This window comes from Xyrauchen texanus, chromosome 19 (assembly GCF_025860055.1).
Source record: "Xyrauchen texanus isolate HMW12.3.18 chromosome 19, RBS_HiC_50CHRs, whole genome shotgun sequence".
Lineage (NCBI taxonomy): Eukaryota > Metazoa > Chordata > Actinopteri > Cypriniformes > Catostomidae > Xyrauchen > Xyrauchen texanus.
The window spans coordinates 24731922-24758672 of record NC_068294.1 but is presented as its reverse complement, the minus strand read 5'-3'; the positions used below and the strand labels follow the sequence as shown (position 1 = coordinate 24758672).

Genomic DNA, 26751 nt, shown 5'->3' with positions numbered 1-26751 from the left:
AATGTCAATGTGGTCCTATGGTCAGAAAATCTGCCTTCTTTCAAATACTCATAAGCCCTGGCTCTCCTAATTGTTGGCCCAAGTACAGGCTCATAACTGGAGAAGGTGGCCAAAAGGAGGGTAACAATGAAGCCCTGCTGGCAACGTGTGATGAAGCACACCTGATGCTTTTTGTGCCTCATCACCACTGCCATAAATCCAATATCATGTCCTTCCTGTTGGCCACCAGCTGCAGTTATGAGCCTGGACTTGGGGTAGCAAGTGTCGATGCAGTGATTTGAAAGGTGGTAAAATGGTCTGTCACACCTTTACAGTTAATTCATCACTGTCCCGTATCATTCCGTGTGAAGGATTGCAGGCGATTTACAGCTAAGAGGCATCTAAGTGCAAGTTTAATGCTTTGAAGAGCTCCACAGGAAGCAATGGCAATTAGGTTATTTACAAAGGTACTGTAAACAAACACTCCGACACAGAGACAGCGAGGAAAGAGGGGAAAAGTAGAGAGATTATAATATGGGTATTGAGAGAAAAACTGAGCTAAAAGGCTTGGGAGTAAATTAAGTGTGAATTAGATTAATGGGGGACTATAGACATTTAAACTCATTCATTCTATTTATCTTTATCTTCTAACTTTTCATAAGCTACAATAGCTTTGACCTATAAATCCATTCTCCCAAGCATTTAATGAAGAGAATAAGCTATGCACTGAGGCACGGCTAAATGTATAATAACAATCACCCTGATGGCACCTCAGTCCACAGAGAGGAAATCATGAGAGCTAAATGTATCTGTTATTACACTGCAGTGACGCTAAAACATAATGGACTTTGGGATTATGCAGGTATCCCAAATCACAATTCAGCAATGAAGTATTGTTTTGTACTACATTTACTTGAGGGAAATCACAGCTAATCAAATGATATTCAAATTAAATTTACTTCTGGAAAAACTGCACAACTTTATTTAGCTGTACAGTAACTATACCTATTAAGCACATATTCGTCTAAACAAAGTACACACACAGCAAACTCACATACTGATACATACAATAAGGGGGGATTTCACTTAAAAATTAATTGACCTGCCAATGATGTTTAATATTTTCAAGTGCTATATGTGTTGTTTTAGCACCCAATTAACTAAAGGAATTATGCAAATTAGATATTGATGCAAACTTGGTCACAGAATTGGGTTTTTGCAATTTGCGATGAGGTAAACATGAATGAATGCAATGCCACATGTAATCAGAGATGCATGTGTGTGTATATATATATATATATATATATATATATATATATATATATATATATATATATATATAAAAAATATTCATATGTGGTGCTAAAAATTATTTCTATCAGGTACAAGGGGGTAACAAATTATTCACACGTCATCTTTATAAATAGTTTCTGATAAATACAGCATATTAAAAATAAAGAAGTAACCTCCTCTCTCTTTTCTATTTTTGCTCTTTTTCTTAGCCATCAACCAACCTGTAATATTTCAGGTATAGGTCACACAAGTACACTTTTTTTTTTTTTAAATATTTTTTTAAATATTTGCCAAGCATCTGAAAGTTCAATTAAAAGTAATGTTGTCATTTGATAATTTTTTTTAAAATCGTGATTAATCACATTTTATTTTTAGTAGTTAAATGCGATTAATCACAGATTTTGGAAATGCTGAAATGTTACACTATATATACTTATTTTCCTGTCAAAATACAGTTATTTCCATCTTAGGAAAGGAAATAAAACAATATGTAACAATATACTGCTTTATTAACATTTTCAAAACAAAGATTCCACAGTATAAATGGTAAATGGTCTGCACTTATATGGCACCTTTTTAACCTTTACGGTATTCAAAGAGCTTTACACTGTGACTCATTCACCCATTCAAACACATATTCATACATGCAAGGTGCTAGCCTGCCATTGGGAGCAACATGGGGTTCAGTGTCTTGCCCAAGGACACTTTGGCATGTGGAGTCGTGTGGGCCGGGATTCAAACCACCAACCCTACGATTAGTAGCTGACCCGCTGACCTACCAACTGAGCCACAGCCGCCTCTGATAGAGATGCACCAACATTGCACCAATTCAAGTAACATTAAACATTTCCCAATGTTTAAATGGGAGTTTGACTAATTGAAAGAGCTAGTCCCCCCATATGTTGCATATTCATTGCAATGAGCATTTAATCTCTTAAAATCTCATCCTCCACCAGCAATCGTGAAGCTGCATACACGACTCACGTCAGAGAGTAAACGTCATACAAAACTCAATGCCCTTTTCAACTCCACATGAAAAGCAGACAAAAAAAAACCCCCATCTCATTCTGAGTTTTGGTGATAGTTAAGACTTGGTGTGCTTTTGTGGTAATTTAAATGCGCCTTACTTAGACTGAAAAATACCTGATTTCTATCACAAGTCCCATCTGGGCTTGTTTTGTACATAAAATTATGGAGAAAGGACCTCTTAGAATTATTTGGTCATGAAACAGGGAAAAGCTGTAGTGTATGTTTTGATAAGTGTGCGTCAGTCTAATCCATCCGGGCAGACACATGGAAACATTACAAAGGTTCCACTCTTCCAACCAGTGTTTGTGCTGGTTTATGCTCTATTAGTGGTGGATTAAGGAAAATGTATGTGTTAAACTTTTTTAATGAATCGCATGCATTAACACATTAATTCTGACAGCTCTAATTAAAAGACAATTTTTTATGTCTCACAGGGTTGGCACTTTGGTGTCCCACACAAAACACAAAAATGTATCTAGCTACAACAACTACTGTCATAATCACAAAACGATTTACACACACTTCCTTATTAAATAAAGTTTATTTACCACCTACGTTCTGTGGTGGGTAATATGTTATCTGTGCCAGGAAAATAGTACTGACACCAGCGCATTCTATAAAAAAGACTTATTTAGATAGAAAAGAGGTGTTTTGCACTGTAAAGAATGGGAGTGACTTTAAAACCACAAGCTAAAGTGGCACAACTGTTTAGCAAATTCACCCCATAGTCTTTCTACATCTCTCATGACCTTCTTTTAGGCTCAAAATTACAGCCTTTTAGTTTGGCCTGAATAAAGTTGCCTAAACTTCTTTTTTAATAAAGGAAAGAAAAAAACAGCTTGAGTTGAGGTTGTGTTATTCCTGCCTGGATGGACTCAATGTTCCTGCAGTATTTAATAAAGGCTGGTTTCAGTGGCTGCTGCCAAAGCCTGGTACTAATCATTTGATTGGACGGGCATACTTCCCCTTTTTGGCTTTTTGGAGAAATTGTTTACTCTCCGCCTAGCCTGACAATGACGCATCAAACCGCATTCAATGAAAACAACGAGGCCGGTCATGCTTCACACTAAAAAAAGACACACTCGCTGACATGGAGCCTTGATTTTCTGACACATAGTAAGTAAGCCAATACATAGAGGGAAAAGGCCTGGAGGATGAAAGCTCTCTGATGAATCTTTGTATATGGACTCATTGATGTGAGGTGTCTCACAACAATGGTTTCGATTGTAATTCAATATTAGTTATGATAATAGCAATACCAGCTCACACTCTGTTGGGTAAAGAAATATGATACCTTATTGATATTAAAATATATAAACTAGTCAGCTTTTTCTCAATTTGTGTTTCTCTTCTCTCTCAGAACACCCCCACAGCATCGGGATTTGTCTTGTTCCCAATGACACTATAGGCAGATGGCTCATCAATAATGTAAAGTTCTTTCACTAGTACCAGGTTTGTATGCATACATTCACACAAACTATGTGAGAACCTTAAGTAGGACATCCTGTACAGAAGCATGAGAGCCACAAATATCTTCAGGAAAATATGGCACATTATCAGAAAACAAGCATAGATTTTTTTAAATCAAATGTTTAAAAACAAGCTATGTAGAGATTTCAGCTAATTGCTCATGAACTAGTTCAAAAACACCAAATCTCTTTATAGATTTAAAAAATGAAAATATTTACTGTGCTTATTTAAAGGGATAGTTTACTCAAAAATTACAATTCTTTGTTTCATCCTTTATTTTGCACATTATCATCAATTCAAATTTCATTTTTGTTGGCTAGAATTATATGGCATTTTAGTATGAGTAAAACTGACTAAAATGAATAAATATGACATGATGAAATATTGACTAAATTTAAGGGACATTTTTGTAAAAAGACTGTAAAAATGAACACTGGAATGAGTAAATTATGACAGAAGTTTAATTTTTGGGGTAACTAATGTGATGTTTTAAGCAAAGGATGCTTAAAACATCATCACATTAAAGAGGTTTTGCTATGGATTTCAAGTAAACATTATGGCAAAGGACATTGATAAAGACAACAATAGCTTTATTTATTACTTGATCCATTCAAAAACTCAATTTGACAATATGAGGTTCATCAATTAAAATGGAACTATTGAATTATATAGTCTATTGCAATTCCAACGGAACTCCTTATCAATCAATATAAAGCTCAGTATATATATTTGTACCTCAAAACAATATACTGTTGAACACAATACAAAATCCTTATAGTTATCACTATATCTTTTTTTTTTATTTGCCCTTAAAAGACCAAGACAGAATCCAACATTGTAAAATTTCCTAAGAAGTACAGAAAATCCTGCCCAGTATTCTTATCGGCCTGAACAAACAGAAAGGATGATGAGACAGTTGTGTAGTGGCCTGCCTGCTTTCTGGACTGGGCTTTGCTGGCGGCTGTGTGATAGGATTCAGCATGCAGCTTTTATTACAGTTTATTCCAGCACAGCCACTTTGATTAGATCCAAACAGAAGGGTCTTTTTTCTTCATTCAGCTGGCATAAGATCATCATACCGATGTGTATTAATGCCTTTCCCGTACATACTTTTGAAACAGATGTGTGCAGTGTATGGTGGTTATGAATATTTAAAGAAACTAAATAAATTTGTATAAAAAAAGCTAAATACAAATATGTGGCAGGGTGGAGGGCGGGGCCGGGTCGTGATCATACACACCCGGTCTCTTATCAGGCTCATCAAGCCTCTGAGATGGATAAAGGTCGACTGCGGAGGATTGTGCGGGAGAGAGAGAGATAGTTTACGGACATGTCCGTCATGTGTGTGTTTGTGTCTGCTTAAGTTTTATATTAAAAATATTATTTATATTGACAAGCCGGTTCTTGCCTCCTCCTTTCCATTGATCTCTTTACAAAATACAAATAAATTTGAATATTTTGTGTGCATGTGGGTGAATGTAGCCTACATTAAGGGATTATATGCATAAGGGAAAGCATGATTTGAAAGTCTGAATGCTTGTGAACTATTTCAAGAATACAGTTTTTATGAATTAATTATGATTGCTGATTAACTGATTATGATTGCTGATTATTCAGATGATCCCTGTTGTTTATCACTTGTGGTAAATATTTATGAAATTTTGATATTTTATGACCTTGTAACTCACTATTTATTCCCATCGTAAAGTTGTTATATGTTTTATGTTTATGTTATATGTTATATGTTTTTAATTCCTGTAACTTTGTTAATTGTGCTGCTGCCTGTCTTGGCCAGGACACTCTTGGAAAAGAGATTTTTAATCTCAATGAGTTTTCTTTCTGGTTAAATAATAAAAAAAAAAAAATGCAAATTAGTCATATCAATATTTAATGAGAAAACTTCTCCAATGAAGATAATTTAAAGACATTACACACAGTGGCAAGAAAAAGGATTTGAATAATTTGGAATTACCTGCAATTAAGTATAAATTTGTCTTAAAATCTGATTTGATCTTCATCTAAGGATTGAACTATTAACACACAAATTATTAGTTGGAAAACCTTGTATCCAATTAATGAAACGAGATTGGAGGTGTGGGTTAGAACTACTTTGACTTATAAAAAGCACTCAAACATTTTGAGTTTGCTATTCACAAGAAGCATCTGCTGACGTGGATCGTACCTCACAAAAAATGATCTCAGAAGACCTACGATTAAGAATTGTTGCGTTAAGCTAGGGTTACAAAGTTATCTTGAAGAGCTTAGATATTCATCTGTCCACAGACAGAAAAATTGTCTTTAAATGGAGACGATTTAGTACTATGGCTACTCTCCTTAGAAGTGGGTGTCCAGCCAGGATAACTCAAAGGGCACACCGCAGAATGCACAATGAGGTTAAAAATAACCCTTGAGTGACAGCTACAGACTTGAAGGAATAATTGGAACTGGTTAACATTTCTCTTCATGAGTTTTCTATATAAGAAAAACATTTAACTGGCATGGTGTCCATGGCAGGACACCATGAAGGAAAAATGGGAAAAATGTCTTTCATTGGACTGATTGAATTGATGATTGAATTCAACTAAGGTTGAATTGTTTGGAAAAAAACACTAAGCACTATGGATGGTGTAAAAAGGTCACCGCATACAACATAAAAACATCATCCCAACGGTGAAGTACGGTGGAGGGAGCATCATGATTTGGGGCTGGTTTGCTGCTTTGGGGCCTGGACTGCACATTGTGCTTAGTCTTTATGTGACTTTGATGAAGATGACATCACATTTTATGACAAATTAATGCAGAAAACCAGCTAATTCCAAAGGGTTCACATAATTTTTGTTGACACTGCTCTTGTGGCAGATGAGTAAAGCATTGGACTTCAAATACTTGTAATCAAGATTTAAATGTGTGTAACCTTTTTATTGATTGCATATTTAGTGTCAAGACTGAAAGGTAATTTATTCATTAAGGAATGTACATACAGGTCAGGGAGCATTATTAATTGTATTTTTTGTATTTATGAATTGCTTTTTAATATAAAGTAATCATATTATATTAATATATTAAATTGACAGCACAACATTTGCATAGTTATTATCTCAGACTACAAATCCAGTCCATTCAAATTCATTGCTTTCAGACACAAAAACATACACAGACAGAGTTAAACCACACATACCTAAAACAACTCTCTTTAGGTTACATCCTACAACAACTCTACTCTCCTAACCCAAGGCTACAACCACTGATGTAAAAAAGTGGATGAGTAAGTTCAAATTCATATAGGAAAATCTAGGTTTCTGTTCTGTTATGTGCACATTTAAGGGACATTTGATTATTTATGTACTTAAAATAGTTAGAGGAACTGATCTTAGATAAGTGTGATTGCAAAGGGGTCCAAAGCAGTTTTGACTAGTGTGCTGTTAACATAAAGCCACAAGGAGGAGCTCTATAAGTAGCTGGCAAGACAATTTTCATTATTATTTTTTTAAACCCAGTCAACTTGAATATTATATTATTTAAATAATAATAATGTTAAATAAATAAATTATTATAGAAATATATAATTGTATAATAATAATTATCATTATAAATATTATTATTGTAAAATAGTCATTTATTTATGTAATAATGTCTTAACTTACTATGCAGTCCCACTTAGCAACTGGCCTAAAATCACATGTCCTTTTCTGCATATCGCGGCGCTGTTTTGTGGTCCATTCTGCATAACACGGCGGTTCATTTTAGCTTATCGTGGCCCATTCAGCCTGTTTCGTGGCCGACCCACTGGCCCACTCGGTCAACCCCTGATCAGCCCCAAAGTGCGTCGGCCCACCGGAAAATGCACGGTATGCCAGATTACCAGTCCAGCCCTTGCGCTCAGTGCACGATAGCACACTTAACCGGACTCAAAGCACATCTGTCACATCTGGGTTTGTGTGTATGGAGCACAGAAACACACTGAAATCATATGTACAATACAATGAGCCTGTTGTATTTAAGAAAGCACTACACACTACATAAAAAAGCAGTGTACATAGACGCAGCACAGTGGGCAGCACAATGAGACTATTTATTTATTTAATTCAAACGCAGCTCTCGTGATTTGAAAATCGCACTGGGTCATATCGCGATTTAGATTTTATTTTCCGTTAATTGTATTTAAAGGAATAGTTCACCCAAAAATTCTCTCATCATTTACTCACCCTCATACCATCACAGATGAGTATGAATTCTTTTTTCAGCACAACACAAATAAATATTTTTTTAAGAATATTTCAGCTCTGTAAGTCCTCACAATGCAAGTTCCAAAAGAACGTAAAGGCAGCATAAAAGTAATCCATACGAATCCAATGGTTAAATCCATGTCTTCAGAAGATATATTATAGGTGTAGTTGAGAAAAAGATCAATATTGAAGTCCTCTTTTACTATTAATCTCCACTTTTACATTCTTCTATTTATTATTCACACAAATCATATTGCTTCTGAACACATGGATTAAATCACTGGAATCTTATGGATTACTTATTTCTGCCTTTATATACTTTTTGTAACTTCACATTTTTGATCACCATTAACTTGCATTGTATGGACCTACAGAGCTGAAATATCCTTCTAAAAATCTTCGTTTGTACATGTTTGTTAAAAATCAGTGCAATTTGTTTTTTTATAAAATATACTAATAAAAGTATGAATGAAACATGCCAGTAAATTTGTTTGTTTGTTTAAAAAAGGATCAATTATTGTATTGCATTTACACTTCTAAAAAGACTATAAAATGTCATTTAGAATGTCTGTGTAATGTGCCTTTTGCAAGAATTGGAATTAATTTATCTCTAATTCGACATATCTGTTTCATATCTGTAGTTTACATATTTTGGCAATAAATGCATATAAAATGCATTCCTTATTTCCAAATATGTCTTTTTCAAATGTAAGAATCTTTAATGGAACCATTAAGAAAGCAGAATCCTTAAATTCCTCACAATTCACATTCCTACTCATTAATGTGTCAAGCTCTCAAATCTTTTAAATCTTTTCTTCTCTATAATTTCATGCCAGTCTTGATGTAATATTGAAACCCATCTGTCTAAATCAACTGCCATCTTCTGCTTGTGCCAGATGGTCACAGTTTGATATTTCTGAAAAGCAGGTAGTTTAACATCTGTTTTATTTTGTCAGGTACCATGAAGACATGGCAATTATGAAATGTATTTAAAGTTTTTTAATGTTGAGTCCACACGAGTAATAAAGATGACCTAAATAGTCTTTCGGCACTCTGTAAAAAATTTCAACCATCTTGCTTTCAAGTAAAATCCCACTTTGATACTCAAAATTAAGGTGAAATTCTGAAAATTCTGAAAATTGAGTAGAAATTACAGAAAGTATTATAATCCATGTATTTATATAATTTAAATGGATGGGAACAAACATGTTGTTATAATGAGGAATTATTTTCTTTTTTTATATATATATAATTGTGAAATAATTGTGAAAATAGCAACATGTTTCTAGAGCTTGAATAACTGATTTTTGTTAAAATGAATTCAATGTTTAGATATGTTTCTATATGTTTAGATATGTTTCTATATGTTAAGATGGGCTTTCCCCAATGTGCATGTGCAGTGTGGCCAGTGACCAAAGGGTCAGGATGTCTTACTTGCAAATTCCGTCCTCTGCGTCCTCCAGACCAAACTGCTGATCAAAGGACACCTGGATCCTGGAACCTTCAGCGACTGCCACCAGCCTCCACACTATAACTGTATTCCTGGGATATGTGTTGGGGAAGTCTGGACTGTGAATAATTCCATCCCCAGTGACACTGAGGACCTTCTCATGTTGAGACTCTTGAACTCCTACAGAGGTAAACAAAAAGGGTTTATTGCATTGTTTAAAAGCCTGCATAACTCATCAAAGCTGAGCAAAAACAGGTCTGACATATTACGTACAGTCATTTGAGAATACTTAACATCAAATAGGATTTAGCTCCTAGGGTGTTACATCAAGACACAAATAAAATGGATTATGGAGGAAAGTTTATGGAGGCAGTGCACTGTGCGATTTGATTGGGCATGGGCAACAATAAATAATTGATCACACAAAGCAAGCAAAGAACCAAACTCAAGGACTCTGTTTTTGATTGAGAAATTGGTCATTTGAAAATCTGATAATCATATTAAGGAGAAAATAATAGGGAAATGTGAAAATGATTTTGTTTCGTCAATACCATTAAATTAGCCAAAGGAATGATATACAGTTTGCAAACACAGCATATTAAGCCTAATGAACTTCTGTGTATCAACACACTATTTAGCTTTGATGTTGCTTCTCTGTAATAGTTTTCCATTCAAACAGACAGGAAATATCAGTCTCAAGGGGCTATATAAAGTGTTATTTACAGAGGACACTATAGCTGGCGATGACATTTCTAGTTGCAACAGTGAAATGAGTGAAAAATCATGGTTGAAAATCATCGGTTGGGTGGTCAAACCTCAAGAATATATTATCCCGTTACAATCTATTCTACTTTGAAGAGGTCTGATAGTTTTAACACTCTGGGAAAGAACAAGGCCTGAGAAGGAACTTTGCTGTAATTTTGAGCCCAATGCTTCTGGTTTTACAAGGTGGGAGAGGTATGCCAAGACTTTCGTCTTGTTTAAAAGTTCAGAAATTATTACATGCTGATTCACTCTCAACCCTGTTATGACAAGATTTTTTAAATTGTTGCTCCTGAGTGGAAGAAACTAAAATGACTTTCTCAATAAAGCACCCATAAAAACACCCTCTACCTGCAGCTCAGCCAAAGGGTAGAAAATGAGCTCTTAGAACAGAATGCCAACTTCCAAGTCTCCTTCTACAGGTGCTGTTGCACTTGAGCCAACATTTCACAAGAGTTACCACACAGCACAGTGAACGAGGACTAATAAAAACCTACCCTGGATATACTTGGTCATTATAAGTAGAAACAATCAGAGATCAACCAATATTCGTTTTTTATGACAACATTATTTTTATATATACGTAAGTGTCCAATAAACAGATTATTCATCACTAACATCTGAAGGTGGAAAGTCTGATTTACAAGAATAATATTGCGCAGTCAACAAAGAATTTATTTAACCCATTTTATTGCCAAAATAAACTTGCACAAGTCTTTTCACTTAATTAATTTGACTTACGTCTTTATATGAGTTCATCTTTGTTTTTGGCTCCCGAAAATAACGTGACTGTGCCGACATTTTTACAAAATGATTTTACATGGGTTTTCACCAAACTAGTCTCATAGAATGAAAGTTACTAAAACTACATTTTTGCAAACTGAGTTTTATGTGCCACCTTCTATGTTTTGCAGCAGTTTCCTGGTGAAATGAACACTATGCGCTACAACAACTGTCCGTTTTATACAATTTCACACAAATCATGAGTACAACAGCTGATTATGATTTTATAAACACTTATTTTTCAAACTATTACTAACACACTGCTATGTTATAATATTCAATCACTTTTGCTTGCATCATTTGAAAACCATATATTTTATTGCTTGTATTACAAACCCACTTACATTTACAAACATATTCCAACATGATTAGCTTGTGTGGTAGCTTACTTGATAGAGAGTTGGACTTTAGATTCAGAGACTGAGCCTCAAACCCAACCAAGCATGCTTGGAGTGAAAATGAAGCGAAAGTGTCATAGAAGCGACAAAATGAAATGGTTGCTCCAGAAAATTTTCTTTTCATGTCACATTTGCTTTTAGGTTTAGATGTTGGCTTAGGGTAAGGATGTCTGTTTTGTTCGTCTATCATTTATCTTTTAGGACACTTTTGGTGAGGTTTAGGCTAAAGTTCTAGGTTAGGGAGGTACTGTACATTTTACTCATTAAAACATCAATCTAAAATTCACTTTAAAAACCATGTCTGATTACAACATAATTTCACTTGCCTTTGGCGCCCCTGCTGGACATTTCACATCCAAATGTGTAATGAAGCACATAATTTCGGTTTGCAAAAGTGTTGCCATTGTAACATAAATTTAATGAAATCAGGCTGGTTTTTACATATCACTGCAGTTCTAAGATGAAATGTCCACAGAGTGGTGCTAAAATAAATTTTCTCCCAAACAGACAAAGTTTTTAAAGTTAATGCTCTATCTATTTTAAATCAACAAAAATTACCTAACCTTAAACCTAAACCTAACAGATATTGTAAAAGGCAAGCGTAGCATGCAAAATGCAATAGCTGAAGCAACCACATTATTTTGTGAAAAGTGTAAATATTGGTTAAAATATCAATCACACCGATTATGGGTCTATTTCTAGAAATTCACAGAATTCATAGAAAGGAATTTTTGTTTCCTTTCCAATAAAAGTTTATTGAATTCTTCTGGATTGTGTTCTACCTTATCCTGTTGTACTTGGTTCAGAAAAGATGTCTAATGCAAACAGACAGCTGTTGAAATGCAACACCAGTGCTGGTTTTTACAGGCCTGTCACATTCAGAGTCCACTCAAGGGACATGCACACAGATTTTCTTTCACGCTTCACTCACCAAACACACACACACACACACACACACACACACACACACACACACACACACACACACACACACACACACACACACACACACACACACACACACACACACACACACACACACACACACACACACACACATGTTGTGTTTCCATGTTTTATGGGGACTTTCCATAGACATAATGGTTTTTATACTGTACAAACTTTATATTCTATCCCCTAAACCTAACCCTACCCCTAAACCTAACCCTCACAGAAAACTTTCTGCATTTTTACATTTTCAAAAAACATAATTTAGTATGATTTATAAGCTGTTTTCCTCATGGGGACCGACAAAATGTCCCCACAAGGTCAAAAATTTCGGGTTTTACTATCCTTATGGGGACATTTGGTCCCCACAAAGTGATAAATACACGCTCACACACACACACACACACACACACACACGCACACACACACACACACATCAGTCAAGCTGTGTTGCAAAGCCACAGTGTCAATAGCTATTCTCATCTGACACAGTGATGATACAAGATCTTGTATGTCCTTCCCTGTCTATATAAATTCTATGACAACAGAACTATTCACCTAAAAATGTAAGCGGCAACATTTTCGTGTGCCGTAGGATGTGCAGGCATCAATGCTTAGGAGGGGATAAGCTATCAACAAATGACAGTCATTGCTTCTCAAACTGACAACAGATTATTATCTTGTTAGCTGTTGCAGAGCTTAAGGGGATAGTTAACCCAATAATGAAAATTCTCTCATCATTTGCTCATCCTCATGCCATCCCAGATGTGTAAGACTTTCTATATTCTGCTGAACACAAACAAAGATTTTTAGAAGAATATTTCAGCTCTCCATGTGCATACAATGCAAATGAATGGTGACTAAAAGTCTGAAACTAATAAAGGCAGCATAAAAGTAATCCATAAGACTTCAGAGGTTAAATACATATTTTTAGAATAAATATAAGTGTGGGTGAGAAAAAGAATAATATTTAAGTCCATCTTTACAGTAAATCTACACTTCCACTTTCACTTCTTTTTCTTTTGGGGATTCCCATTCTTCATGCACATCGCCACCTACAGGGCACTTAGGTGAATTTAAAGTAAAAATGATTTAAGTATTGATCTGTTTCTCACCCACACTTAACATATCGATTCTGAAGACAGATTTAACAACTGGAATCTTATGGATTACTTTTATGTTGCCTTAAAAATTCAAAGCTTCAAAATATGGATACCCCTTCACTTCACTTGCATTGTATTGACCTACAGAGCTGAAAAAATCTTTTGTGTTTTGCAAAAGAAAGGACGTCATACACATCTGGAATGGCATGAGGGTGAGTAAATGTTGAGATAATTTTCATTTTTGGGTGCACAATCCCTTTAAACATGACAATGTGAACATAAGCCACTATCGATGTGAACACAACTCACCATTGATGTGACCTTTTCATGTTTTTTTGGATTAGGATTGGCAAATGACTTGCTCTACATGGCCAAAAGTATGTGGACACCAAAACACAGATTTGCTTGTTGAACATGACATTTGAAATCCGCAGCCATTAATCCCATGCTTTGTTGCTATAAATCCACTTCTATTAGAAGTTGGAACATTGCTGAAGGGATTTGCTCTTTTTCAGACAAGAGCAACAGTGAAGTCATGCACTGATGTTAGGTGATTGGGCTGGCATTCCTATTCATTAAGATTTTTCTTCACTCTAATTAATGGAATTGTCAAACTTGTTAATTATAAGGTGATGACCACATACATTTGGCAGTGTAGTGCATTTACTCCTCTATGGTCTGCATGACAGGTTTCATCTTAAGCAGCAGTTAATCCTGATGTTTCAGGAGTCAGTGAAAGAGTAATGACTGTGAACCTATGGAGCATTGGAAAGGTCTCGGGGTTAAACCGCTTTAACCCCGAGGTGTGTCCACAACCAGAGATTGAAATCTGATCAAAACAAGAAAAAAAAAAAAAATGAAAAAAAAAAAAGGAATGAACAGGATAGGACAGAGAAAAAAAATCGGTTTAGATCATCAAAATTCAATATGTTTGGCTAAGACTCTGTATATGACTCTGTTAAAATTCTGCAGGGGGAAAGAAGACTGATACAATTTTTCTTTGTAAACATGACAGTGTATACTTTGATGTCTATTTCTCATGATATGATTATTTTCACTATGGGGAGGAGATGTGAAAGTCAATACTCATGCTACTTTTAAACAGACAAAAGTTATACACATCCAAAATGAAACCCACCCAAAATCTGTGCTCGACAAGCAGAAACCTGGCATGCCCTGCAAACAACAGCTTACTAGAAGAATAGACACCTTGTCAGTGCTAGTGAGCTAAATCAAGATCGCTCTTGCTCTCTGGAGTTGAGGAGCATTTTGTGCAAAACATATCCAACCAAAAGAGCCTGCGGCCTGCGGCACGGTGTTGAACACCTTAGATCTGCTAGCCACACAAGCTTAAACCCTTTATAGACTCGGTTATATAAACAGATGATGAGTTGGCTGAAGCTGCCAAAGTTTTTGATGTTTCTTGAAATACGAATGAAAGGACCTTTTTCAGCATTTACTCAGCATGTTACAGCATTTGCACACCTGACTGACAGCTTCTTGTCAGGGTCTGTATTAATGTTTATAATTCACGTAGGATTCTGGTGTTAAGGCAAGCCTTCTCTTATTGAGGCCTATACTGTAAAAAGTGGTAAACTGCAACTGTTATCTTAAAGGGATAGTTCATCCAAAAATGTGAATCCTCTCATCCTTTACTCACCCTCATACCATCCCAGATGTGTATGACTTCCTTTCTTTTGCAAAACACCAAAGATTTTTTGAAAAATACCTCAGATCTGTGTGTCCTTGCAATGCAAGTGAATGGGTACCAGACCTTTGAAACTCAAATAAATCACATAAATGCCACATAAAAGTAATCTATAAGACTCCAGTGGTTAAATACAGATCTTCATAAGCAATATCATAGGTGTGGGTGAGAAACAGATCAAAACATAAAGAAAGTCATACACACCTGTGATAGCATGAGGGTAAGTAAATGAGAGAATTTAAAATATTTGGTGAATTTTTCCAATAAAAAGCTATTTCAACCTGATTTAACCCTTAAAATTAGTTATGTTGGTTTAATCCAATGTATTTATGTTGATTAAGTGACGTTAATATTTTGAGTAAATTTAGCTGTTAATATAAACAAGCCAAAAGTGTTAATTTAGATGTAAACTGTAAAAAGCAAAAACATGCAGTTTTGTGTTCTTTTACCTTAAAGAGCCATTTCTACCCATAACATTACTTTTACTGGTGTAACCTAATGTAGCAGGCTGATTCTGCATGTGTCAAATAAATTTGATTAAAAAAATTAACATGAAATTGATAAAAAATGTTGGGTACATTTAACAAATACATTTAAGAGAGAAGACAACTACTTTATTTTGGGGACATTTTTGCAATTTTGTGGTTAAATTCATGGACACCAATTCAACTAAAAAAATTAAGAAAGAATACTACCTAATTATTTCGGGAAGATTTTAGCAATTTTGTGGTTTACGGACACCAATTCATTTGAATACTGATTTGATTGGCAGACTGGTCGACAGGTGTACATGCCTTAATGATTTGTAATTTCCTTTTATTTCTTAATTGTCTCATTAAAGTTTGAACAGGTGTGTTCAGTCCAGTTCTGGAGCACCACTAACATCGCATATTTTGGAGGGCTCCCTTATTTTATATTCCCAGTTAATGTCGATGCCTTTCCCAGTGAGCTAGTTGAATCATGTGTGTAAAATAAGAGAGACATAAAAATGTGCTGTGTTTTGTGGAGAAAATGTGGACGATAGTCTGATGAAAAAAGGGCATTGATTGTTTATAATACCCACTTTTTTCACCAATTCGCATGGAGATTGCACATAAAGGAAGGATGGTTATGCCATGTTAATTGTAACCTGAAAAAAAATAAAACGAAAATGCAAGATGTGCTTCAGAAACGGTTTGAAAACCAATGTGATCAGACTATACAAATGGTCACTGTTTGCTTTATCTCAGCTTGTGTACATTGAGAAATTTTTTAAGTGAGGCTAGGGTGACCAGACATTCTGATTAAACTGGGACAGTCACGATTTTAACAGGCCATGTCCCGCGTTCCAAATGGAGTTACGTACAGAACTTCCAAAAGCTGTGCTTTTTTATCATTAGAAACTTGCAACAAATAATGAGAGAATCATTAATTCCTGCAGTCTCATAATCAGTAGTGCTGATCTTTCCCCCTCAATGCTCTCTCCCTTTTCTGCTGCTGTCTGTCAGCCCAGTATTTTTCCCAAACTTATTATGATCCATGTGTTCCTGTGCCGATTACATAGTCTAATCTTCTATAAAATGCCCTGAGAAAAAAAAAAAAAAACAGGTAGGTAAAGGTAGTCTGTAAACCTTCAAACATGTTCTTAGGGTCATTCAACCAGGGCCGGACCTAGGGTTTTGGGGGTCCTAAACAAAAATAGTGTATGGGGCCCTACAGGTTTCTAGAAAATTCTAGTTAATTTAGAAAAAATATACGAAATAAAACATACTAAGTTTCATTGATACGGTTGTGTGTTTTGTTGATTAGAGTAATTGATGGGCAAAAAATTTAATAAATGGGGTGGTGGGTGGGGCCCCGAACCAATCACGGGGCCCTAAACAAATGTTTAGGTTGTTTATTGGGTCGGGCCGGCCCTGCACACAACTCCGCAAATGTTTTATGTCACCCTTATTTAACACATCTGATTGAAATCATCAGCTCATTAGTAAAGGATCCATGACCTGATCTGGTGTCAGATAAGGGGGAATTACAAAATATGCAGAGCTGTGGGTCCCCAGGACTAGGATTTAAAACCCCTGGTCTAAAGTGGTTGTTAAAGACCAGAAAATGAAAAGGCCTCTGATAGAGCTTTATGGAGAAGAAAAAGTGCATAAATTAAAAATAAATACATTTGCAAATAAATATCTCTGAAAATAAAAAATGTGTACATATAAATGTATTTTCAGGACCCAGGTAGAAGCATTGACCAGATCAGACAGGTTATATAATATGTTGCTTGGTAATTACCTTGGAGAGGAGGAGTAATTCCAAAAGTTCGAAGTACCTTCAACTTTTGTGAACATCTATGATGTTAAATAAAAAACAAAAAATGCATTAGTACTTTTGTCTATTTAAAAAAAAATACTCAGCCTCATGTCCAAACCAGGATGTGTTTCTCTCTGTGAAACACAAAAGGAGGTGATAGGTACAATACACTAGTAATAGTTTTGAGTAGGTGCTCATTATTGCAACCTGGTAACATTTAACAAAAATGTATCTGATGAACTAAATTTTGTGCACCCCATTCTCATAACAGTTGCATTGCAGACAGTCAGAATGGATTTCATGAATGTAGTCAAAGAGTCACAATGTTGACACTTTTCATAGAAATCAGACAACATATGGTTTACTCATAGTTGTCTCAGAATATTAAAATGAGAAATTTTGAAGTATTTTAACATTAAAAAAAAATATGTGCAACACTTTTTAAAATGCTGACATGCTAGAAATACTTGCAACATGAGAAGTATAAATTGCTTGTGTGTTTGTGTTCTATAGTGCTTTAATACGTTCAGGAAGATCTCCTGCAACACGTAATGAAAATTACTGTCAGCACAATGGGTGAGCAGGAGGACTTAAGCATCAATTATGGAGGGGTGGAAAATATGGCTAAAACCTGTGTGAATCTTCTGGGACTCAGATATGCCCTAAACATCAGCTATCCCAAACAACTGAGGTATCCATTTGAGGCCTTACAGAAGATCTTATAAGAACTGGATGTATGCAAACTATCCATCAAAGTGCAAGCACATCAAAACTTATTTTATAGAGCTTTGCTAGCAAAGTGTTTCTTTGTTTTTCTGGACAAAGTTTTGTTCCAGAATGCACTGAATAGAGGGATTTGTTCTTAAAGTTCAACATTTGAACTTGAATTGATTTTGCAAGACAAGTTGATTGCTGATTAAAATGTTATATTCTAAATTGTTTTTTTTTCCCACAAAAACAAATCTGTTTAGATGTTCTTGGAGATTGTTATAAGTTTATCAGCTAGTGTGGGTATAGTCCAGTCCAGATAGCCAAGTGTCATGTATGACATTTTTGTTTTTACCTTGTCTTTAATGTCTAGCAGATTTATATCATGTATGTGTTCTTTTTGAAAAGTTATTTTAAGATAAAGGAATAGTTCCCTCAAAAATGAAAATTATCTCATAATTTACTCACACATGTACCTTCCCAGATGTGTATGACATTCTTTATTCTACAGAACACAAACAAATCACATACCTCAAATCTGTAGGTCCGTACAATGCAAGTAAATCATGCAAGGTTTAAAAAAGCACAAAAACATCATAAAAGTAATCCATAAGATTCTAGTGGTTTAATCCGTTAAACATTTAAAAATTACACTCCAGTATTTTAATAGCTTTTAAATGATACATTCATAAAAAAAGACTTCTGAAGCTATCTAATCAGTTTTGGGTAAGAATAGACTAAAATAAAACTTGTGATTGCCAAGGAGACTGCTGATGTCATGATTCATCTAAAAAGGAGTTACATTTTGGTTTTAACCAAACTGATTGGATTACTTAAGACATGAATTAAACTACTAGTTACTTAATTTTAGGCTGTCTTTGTGCTTTTTAGAATCTTCGAAGTTTTGGTCACCAATCACTTGCATTGTAAGGACCTACAGAGCTAATTTTTTCTTCAAATATTTGTTGTATTCTGCAGAAGAAAGTCAGTCATACACATCTGATTCCATGAGAGCGAGTCAATGATGAGAGATTTTTCATTTTTGGGTGAACTATTCTTTTTAGAGCAAGCTTGTCATAATAAGACTGAAAACTTACATTGAATTGTTGCCTTAATTCTGTGTGCCAGTAGTGCCACAGTGCCAACCTGCAGTAATAAGTTAATTGCACTAGTTTCACAAATATATTTTTTTATTAAATTACTGATTAAGAAATCTTTGAAACTCTAAAAACTCATCAAATCAAGCAGAAAGGAGAGACAAATATATATAATAAAATAATATATAACAAAGTTAAATGGAAGATATTGTTATAACATACACACAAAATATTTTCTAATATGTTTGATTGTTAAGTCGTTACCAATTCTCTGATGGAGGGATAAGGTGCGATCCTGTTCTCAAAATGCTAGCTTTAAATGACCGTCAGCCTCATGGGCTTCAGTTACATCAACTGTACAAACATGTTTTACCTCAAAACCCCAAGAACAAACCCCATTTTTTCTCCAAACTACATTTTAAAGTGTGCTGCTTTAGTAAAACTGGTGTAACTCATGAACAGAGAGTCACAAAAGCCTGTTCTTAATTATGCTTTTCCCATAAAAATTGCAAACCATTACGCGACACCATTACTACTTTAGGACTCATTATGACTGATCCTTAAACTGTGAGCTTACGTTAGGATTAAGCATGAAACTAATGAGCTCAGAATAGGTCAACTATACATCGCGGCATTCTTCAGTGACAAAAATCCCGAACATAATTTCTTGGGAAAAAAATCTGCTAAACGGTCAGTGGAATTTCAGTAGGAACACAGCTTATTAAGAGCACATTATAAAAGACAATAGTCTTCTAAAATCTAGTTTAAAAGGTTTTGTTAAATTTGCTTTAAACAGTCCGAACATAAAGGATTCTTTCTATACCAGCTGAAGTGCAAAAATAAAGTAGTCGTTGATGTTTATTGACTTAAGAACGTATATTTTAACCACCAAAAGAAGGGTTGTCATTAGAAACTGCACCGCAACCTTGACACTAAGACTTCCTGTTTGATTTTTAAAGTTAGGCTTGGTAGGGATTGAGAGAGTTTCTCTGTGTCTGTACATTGAGATGACCTCATCTAACTGGGTTAAATAATGTCATATAATGATCAGAGGCTTGCCTCCTGGGTGCATTACCTCAAACATGACTTTTCCTTGACCCACTGCTCTCCTCCCTCTCTCATGAGGAGAACGCTACACTGATTAAGGTAGGAAGCTGAGCATGAATAAATAAGGGCTTACAGTGCTACCATTGTGCCTTGTTCACATGTTAGACCTCCGAGTGAGCCCAGAGTTTAAATATTAACCTGGAAGTAGTAGGAACAAAGACAGCACACACACACACACACACGCAAGGTGCACGTGTCTGTATGTGGGCAAACATGCAAACACGAACAAAAACAGAGAGAAACAGGAACACATCACGTTTTAAAAAGCCGATGCATAGTGACACCAACCTAAACAGTGGCTGTGCAAATCACTTTATAAATGTAAAACATCATAACTATATAATGTATGTTTCATAAAGTATACTAATCATTGAGTAAAAGGGTTGTTGGTCAAATATATAAAAAATACAAATAAGAACATATAGACCAGAAAGGGGACTTTTGCACTAATTTTGGAAACCACACTAAATATTTATCTTTAAAATAAAACAGAAATGCAGAAAAAAGTCACTATTGCATGGTTTCTGTTGCAGTAAACACATTCCATTCAAACAAGAGGCCATGCTCTTCACAGTCCATTCTGATCAGGTTTTAAAGGGATAGTTTATCCAAAAATACAAGTTATGTAATTATTTACTCACTCTCATGTTGTTCCAAACCTTTAATAACTTTCTTCCATGGAACACAAAAGGAGATGTTAGATAGTATGTTAGTCACCATTCATTTTCATTGCTTCTTTTGTCCATACAATGAAAGTGAAAACATTTCCTGTTATGTTACATGGAAGAAAGAAATTAATACAGATTTGTCACAATATGATGATAATTAAATTATGATTTTTGGGTAATCCATAACTTTAATAAGCTTGGGGTTTAGAGACTGTAGTAATTACTGCACGTAGGAACAATTATTATGGCAGAATCATCTGAGCACCCAAAAACTTTCTTTCTAAACCTCCCAGTTGTCTGTTGGAAGGCCTTGATGTTCGTATTAATTTCACTTTAGAACGTTCATGGTGGAGATCTACATTAGAGCCTGTAACATAGTTTAAAACATAAAGTGCTAATGTTTCTGATTCCAAGGGACTTGTTCGGCTGCTGTCTCTGTTTCAATCCCACATATGTTGGGAGCTGACTGCAGCCGGCTGGTGAAACTGTACCCCACGCTTACCATTTTTCCCTCTGTGCATGCTGATTTTTCAACCCCTACTTTTCAGTGGCTCTTACATCTGTTCATGATTAAGGGTTTGTGGCGGTAACTACAGGTGCTGTAAATTCCAGTTCTGGCTTTTTCATATTTATTGCTTTAAGGTTTACAGTTGGGCAGCACAGAGAAGTAGTAAGGGAGAAGGAGAGAAAAGGGAAAAACCAAGGGACAGAGAAAAGGGAAGGAGAGTGGGGCAAGTGAGCGCAACACAGCATGGGAATTTATCATACCATTAAAAAATAATTTCGCCTCAAAAGCATTGACATATTTAGAATGTTTCAATCTGGTGTGCAGATGCTCCGCATGGAGAGTCACCACAGGAGTTTGATGCTTTGACTCAATGGATTGCTCAGATCTTGTTGGCCATTTAGCATCACTTAACTGGCCAACTCTTACTTCAACATATTTAGCTAGATTGTGTTTGTGTGTACCAATTTACACCATGGCACAGTTCAATGTTTGATTCTGATTGGTTGACAGATGTCCCAATAGGTCTTCAAGTGGTGGCAGACTATAGATAATAATTTTCTCAGTTTCCTTGAAAGTCCATTGCATCTTCCTCTTTTCTCTGAAGGAGGCCACACCAAGCCAGATAGTGATGGCAGATGAGAGGATGCTTTCTATAGTGACAGTATAGAATTGCACCAGCCTGGGGTAGATGGAACTTTGCCAACTGCTGTAAGAAATACATCCTTTGCTGAGCTTTCTTGTTTATGGTTTATGTATGCATTTACCATTTGAGATCCTGTGTGATTGTAGTTATCAGAAACTTGAACAAAGTGAGGATGACTGGGCAGGGGGAGGAAGTGCAATTCCTGAAGTCGATGTGCATCTCAGTAGTTTTAAGAGCTTTGAGCTCGACGTTGTTCCGGCTACATCAGGAGGCTAGTTGTTGAACCTCCTGGTGGTACTTTGACTCATAACCATTGGTGATGAGACCAATCACAGTAATATCATCTGCAAATTTAATCAACTTCATAGATGCATCACTGGAAACACAGTCATTTGTGTAGATCGAATATAAGAGGTTTGAGAGGACACAACCTTGTGGTGCGCCAATGCTGATTGACCGGGTTTCAGAAATGTTCTGACTCACAAACTGCTTCCTGTCAGAGAGGAAGTTTGTGATCCACATGCAGATGGAGCCAGGTACTTGCAAAATGACGAGTTCCTCTTGTAGAAGCTCAGGGATAATGGTATTAAAGGCAGAGCAGCAATCTACAAAAAGGATCCTGGCATGTGTGTTTGGAGAGTCTAGGTGCTTTAATACAAAGTGAAACCCAATATTAACCGCATTGTCTACAGATCAATTGCTTCTGTAGGCAAATTGCAGTGGGTCCAGGAAATCCTGAGTACTGGATTTGAGAAATCCCATCACCGTCTTTCAAAGGTCTTCATGATAACAGAGGTAAGACCAATGTAGACCAATCTTTGTTTTATTTTTGGGAACTGGGATGATGACTGATGTCTTGAAGCATGTTGGAATAGTTTTCAGCTCCAATGACCAGTTGGATATGTCCGTAAGAATGGGGGACAACTGATCAGCCCAGTGTTTGAGTGTTCCAAGTGCAACCGAGTCAGGGCCAGCATCTTTCTTTGCATTTAGTTTTTTTCCTTGTCTTCTTACTTTTTGTTTTGTGATGATGACTGGAGGGGTGACAGGACTGGGGCAGAGGGCTGGTTGAGTAGTTGACAAATTAGGCACCTGATGGGCCAACTGTCTCTCAAATCTGAAGTAGATCTCATTAAGCTGGTTTGGAAGATGGGGGTCATCAGTACAGGGATGGTTTATCTTTTTGTAGTTTGTAAAGGTCTGAAGACCCTTCCAGACTGAGAAGGAATTATTAGCAAAAAGTTGATTATTCAGCTTATCAGAGTATTAATGTTTGGCAACTTTGATAGCTTTCTCAAAATTGAGTTTTGCCTTCTTGAATTCCTCATTGTCTCATGTCATGAAAGTCTCTTCTTTTTTCCTTGCACAGCTGTCTGAGCTCCGCATTGAACTAGAGGTCGACCGATTAATCGTTGTAGTTGCATTATCACAGCAGAAGGGTTGCTATCATGTCACAATAAGTAAGCATGAATTTTGCAATTACAGACAGTGAATCTGAGACTTTTATTTGTTCTGTTTGTGTATATTATATTTGAGAGGGTTGTCACTCAATGCAGAGAAATAAGTAATAAAAAAGATACCAACGCACTATAGGCTATTGAAGGACTGGCTTTGGTAAGCTCGGACGTTATCGGTTCTGCTGTCGGTACTGGAGAAATTAAGAAAATACATTTATTATTGCTATAAAGAGAAAGTTATTTTATCTCGCCAGCCATTTCTATGTATAATAATATGAAACCATTTGTCTGTGATGCAATTTAGCTATTCGCAGTCAGAGAGAGAGAGAGAGATCTCTGTGCCACAGCGAGCACAACACGAGCCCTGCTTAATGAGTGACGACAGAGGACAGAACTAAACATTCAAACATAGCCTGGTTTAGATCTGTGATATTAGTCTGATTTTATTTTAGATTTCACCTTACAAAGATTTTAAAAAGAATATTTATACATAAGCCGCATTCTGTCTAGCACAACTTCCTTCCCTTCACAGCGCTGCACTAACATTTCTCCCTAAAACTCAAACTTAACATCAGAATCAGCACGATCGGTGATTGTTGTAAAATGCAGTCTAGCTACTGTTGCTAAATTGCGGGACGCGTTTAATAATAAAAAGAGCGCAAGAGATACCGTTCCCAAGGCGGCGCACGCTCCGAAACAGACTGCAACGAGACAAGCAAAGTATAGGCTACTTTGGGTTTCATGTGCGCATCTAAACGATCAACTATACACAAAAATATGTCAAAACGACCGGCTTGGAGATTCACTTAAACACAGTTTATGTTTTAAATGGACGTAGTTATGGAAATAGTTGGGAGAAAATATGGTGTATCAGGAGCCTATTAGACTCAGTCTTAAAGGGGAAGCAGTCTAATAAACATGCTGACGATTGAGCCATTACTGCGAATCAAACAACAAAAGGCAAAGAGAAAATCACTTACAGCTCTTGAATGAATAACTTCTGCATTAATAAGCATTAATCTATCTATGATGAACTATGCAGTGTTATTTTACAATTGATTACTAGATTATTAGATTTATTTTCAGACCACACCTGAACAGTAATGTTAGTAGACCTTCCTGAAATTAAATCACTGTGCCTATATAACGTTTATCATTGTTTAATATATATATATATATATATATATATATATATATTATAACAAAAAGAACCGTTAAGAATACAGTTGAAGTACCGGATCGATAAGCAGTATCGGTGAGATAGTAATACCATTAAAACCTTAAGGATACCCATCCCTAGTTATGCCTGTGCTTCTCTTGGATGCTCTGAATATTGGATTACGTGTGTGGATTGCCCCTTAATTAAAGCTGCATTTGGATCTCAACCTTCGTGTCTCGGAGCAGTTCATAACACCTGCTTTGTTTATTTAATATATTTGTTATACATTATTTATACAATATGTTTTTACATTATACATTTTTAATTTAAGTGTACAAGTGCAGATTGGTCAAGTGTTCAATAAATGTATTTGTTGAGAAATTTTGTCTATCTTAAGTAATTATTTGTGTTACATTATATATTTCAAATAAAAGGTTCAAATAAGAGGTTAAAAACAAGAACATACCGGCCAAAATAAATCGGCCATCGACCGACCCGGATTTCAAAAGATCGGCATCGGCCTGAAAAAACCAATATCGGTCGACCTCTACACTGAACCAAGGTTTGTTGTTGGAAAAGCGGGTGATGATTTTAGTGGGGATATGAAGCTGATGTAAGATGTGTATACAGATGAGTCTGTATACTCATCCAAAATGTGTGTACATGATTTAAACATATCCCAGTCTGTGGCACTGAGGCAATGTTGTAATTCTTCAATTGCTTCAGTAGTCCATGTCTTTATGGTTCTTTTCCCAGACTTCACGGTTTTCAGTTTCTGTCTATATGCAGGAATGAGTTGGATAATTGTGTGATCAGACAGTCCAAGAGGGGTATGGGCAGTGGCATGGTATGTATTCTTGATTTGACTATAGCAGTGGTCCAAAGTTTTTCCCTCTCTGGTGGCACATTTAATATGCTGATGGAATGAGGGGAGATCCAGACTTAAAGTTATATGGTTGAAATCACCAATTAGAATTAATACAGAGTCCAGATATGCTTTTTCAATCTCTGTAACCATGTCTGCTAATACTTGTTGTGTCTGATAAGCATTAGCCAGAGGGGAAATATAAATCCCAGCTAGTATAACAGATGTAAATTCACGGGGGGTGTAAAAGGGGTTACATTTGAGAAACATTACCTCCATATTAACAGAGCATATTTTAGAAATGACAGATATGTCTTTGAACCAACTTTCATTTATGTAAAAGCACACACCACCTCCTTATTACTTGTAGCAAAGATCAGGGACTCGAGCCACTCTGTATAGTTGTAATCCTGGTAATTCCACTGTAGCATCGGAGATCACGTTGTTCAGCCATGTCAGTAGCCAAGCACTAAACCAAAGTCAGTAAAAATTACTTTTTTGTGCTTGCAAGGATTGTGAATTCATCGATATTGTTACAGATTGAGCACACGTTAGACGTTAGCGGAAATCACAGGCCTCTCTTCCTAAATCTGACCAGTGCTCCGTCTTTACATGCAGCTTGGAGAGCTGCAGGAGTGGACTTCAAGAGCAGCACAAATAGATCTGCAGATTGGATTAAAAACTCATCTGGTGCGGTTCACCTGATATTAAGAAGCATGTTCCTAGAATATTGAATCCGAGCTGGGTCGCAATTGACAAAAAATACACAAAAGAACAGACACAGGTTGAGACAAAAAACATTGTGGCTGCCATCTTAGGTGCCTGAGTGCTGAGGTTGAAAGTTTTGCTACTGAAATCAGTCTGTGAGGTCCACGGTTCAAGTCTCAGCAGATCCAAGATCTTTCTGTGTGGAGTTTGCATGGGTTTACTACAGGTGCTCATGTTTCCCTCACAATTCAAAGATATGCAGGTCAAGTGAATTGGAGACTCTATATTGCCTGTAGTTATAATTGAGAGCGTGAATGTGTTTGTCTGTGTGTGCTAGCCCTGAAATGCCTTCAGCCTGAGATCAATGGGATAGGCTCCTGCGACCCCACATTAGAC

At 36.0% G+C, this 26751-nt stretch overlaps 1 protein-coding gene across 1 annotated transcript in view; it reads right to left on the bottom strand.

Moving 5' to 3' along the window:
• Positions 1–26751, bottom strand: part of LOC127659557 (platelet-derived growth factor C-like) — a 69924-nt gene that overhangs the window by 16788 nt on the left and 26385 nt on the right. Inside the window, exon 2 of the mRNA XM_052149425.1 lies at positions 9432–9627. Coding sequence (XP_052005385.1) covers positions 9432–9627 — 196 coding nt within the window. The remainder of the gene's footprint in view (positions 1–9431; positions 9628–26751) is intronic.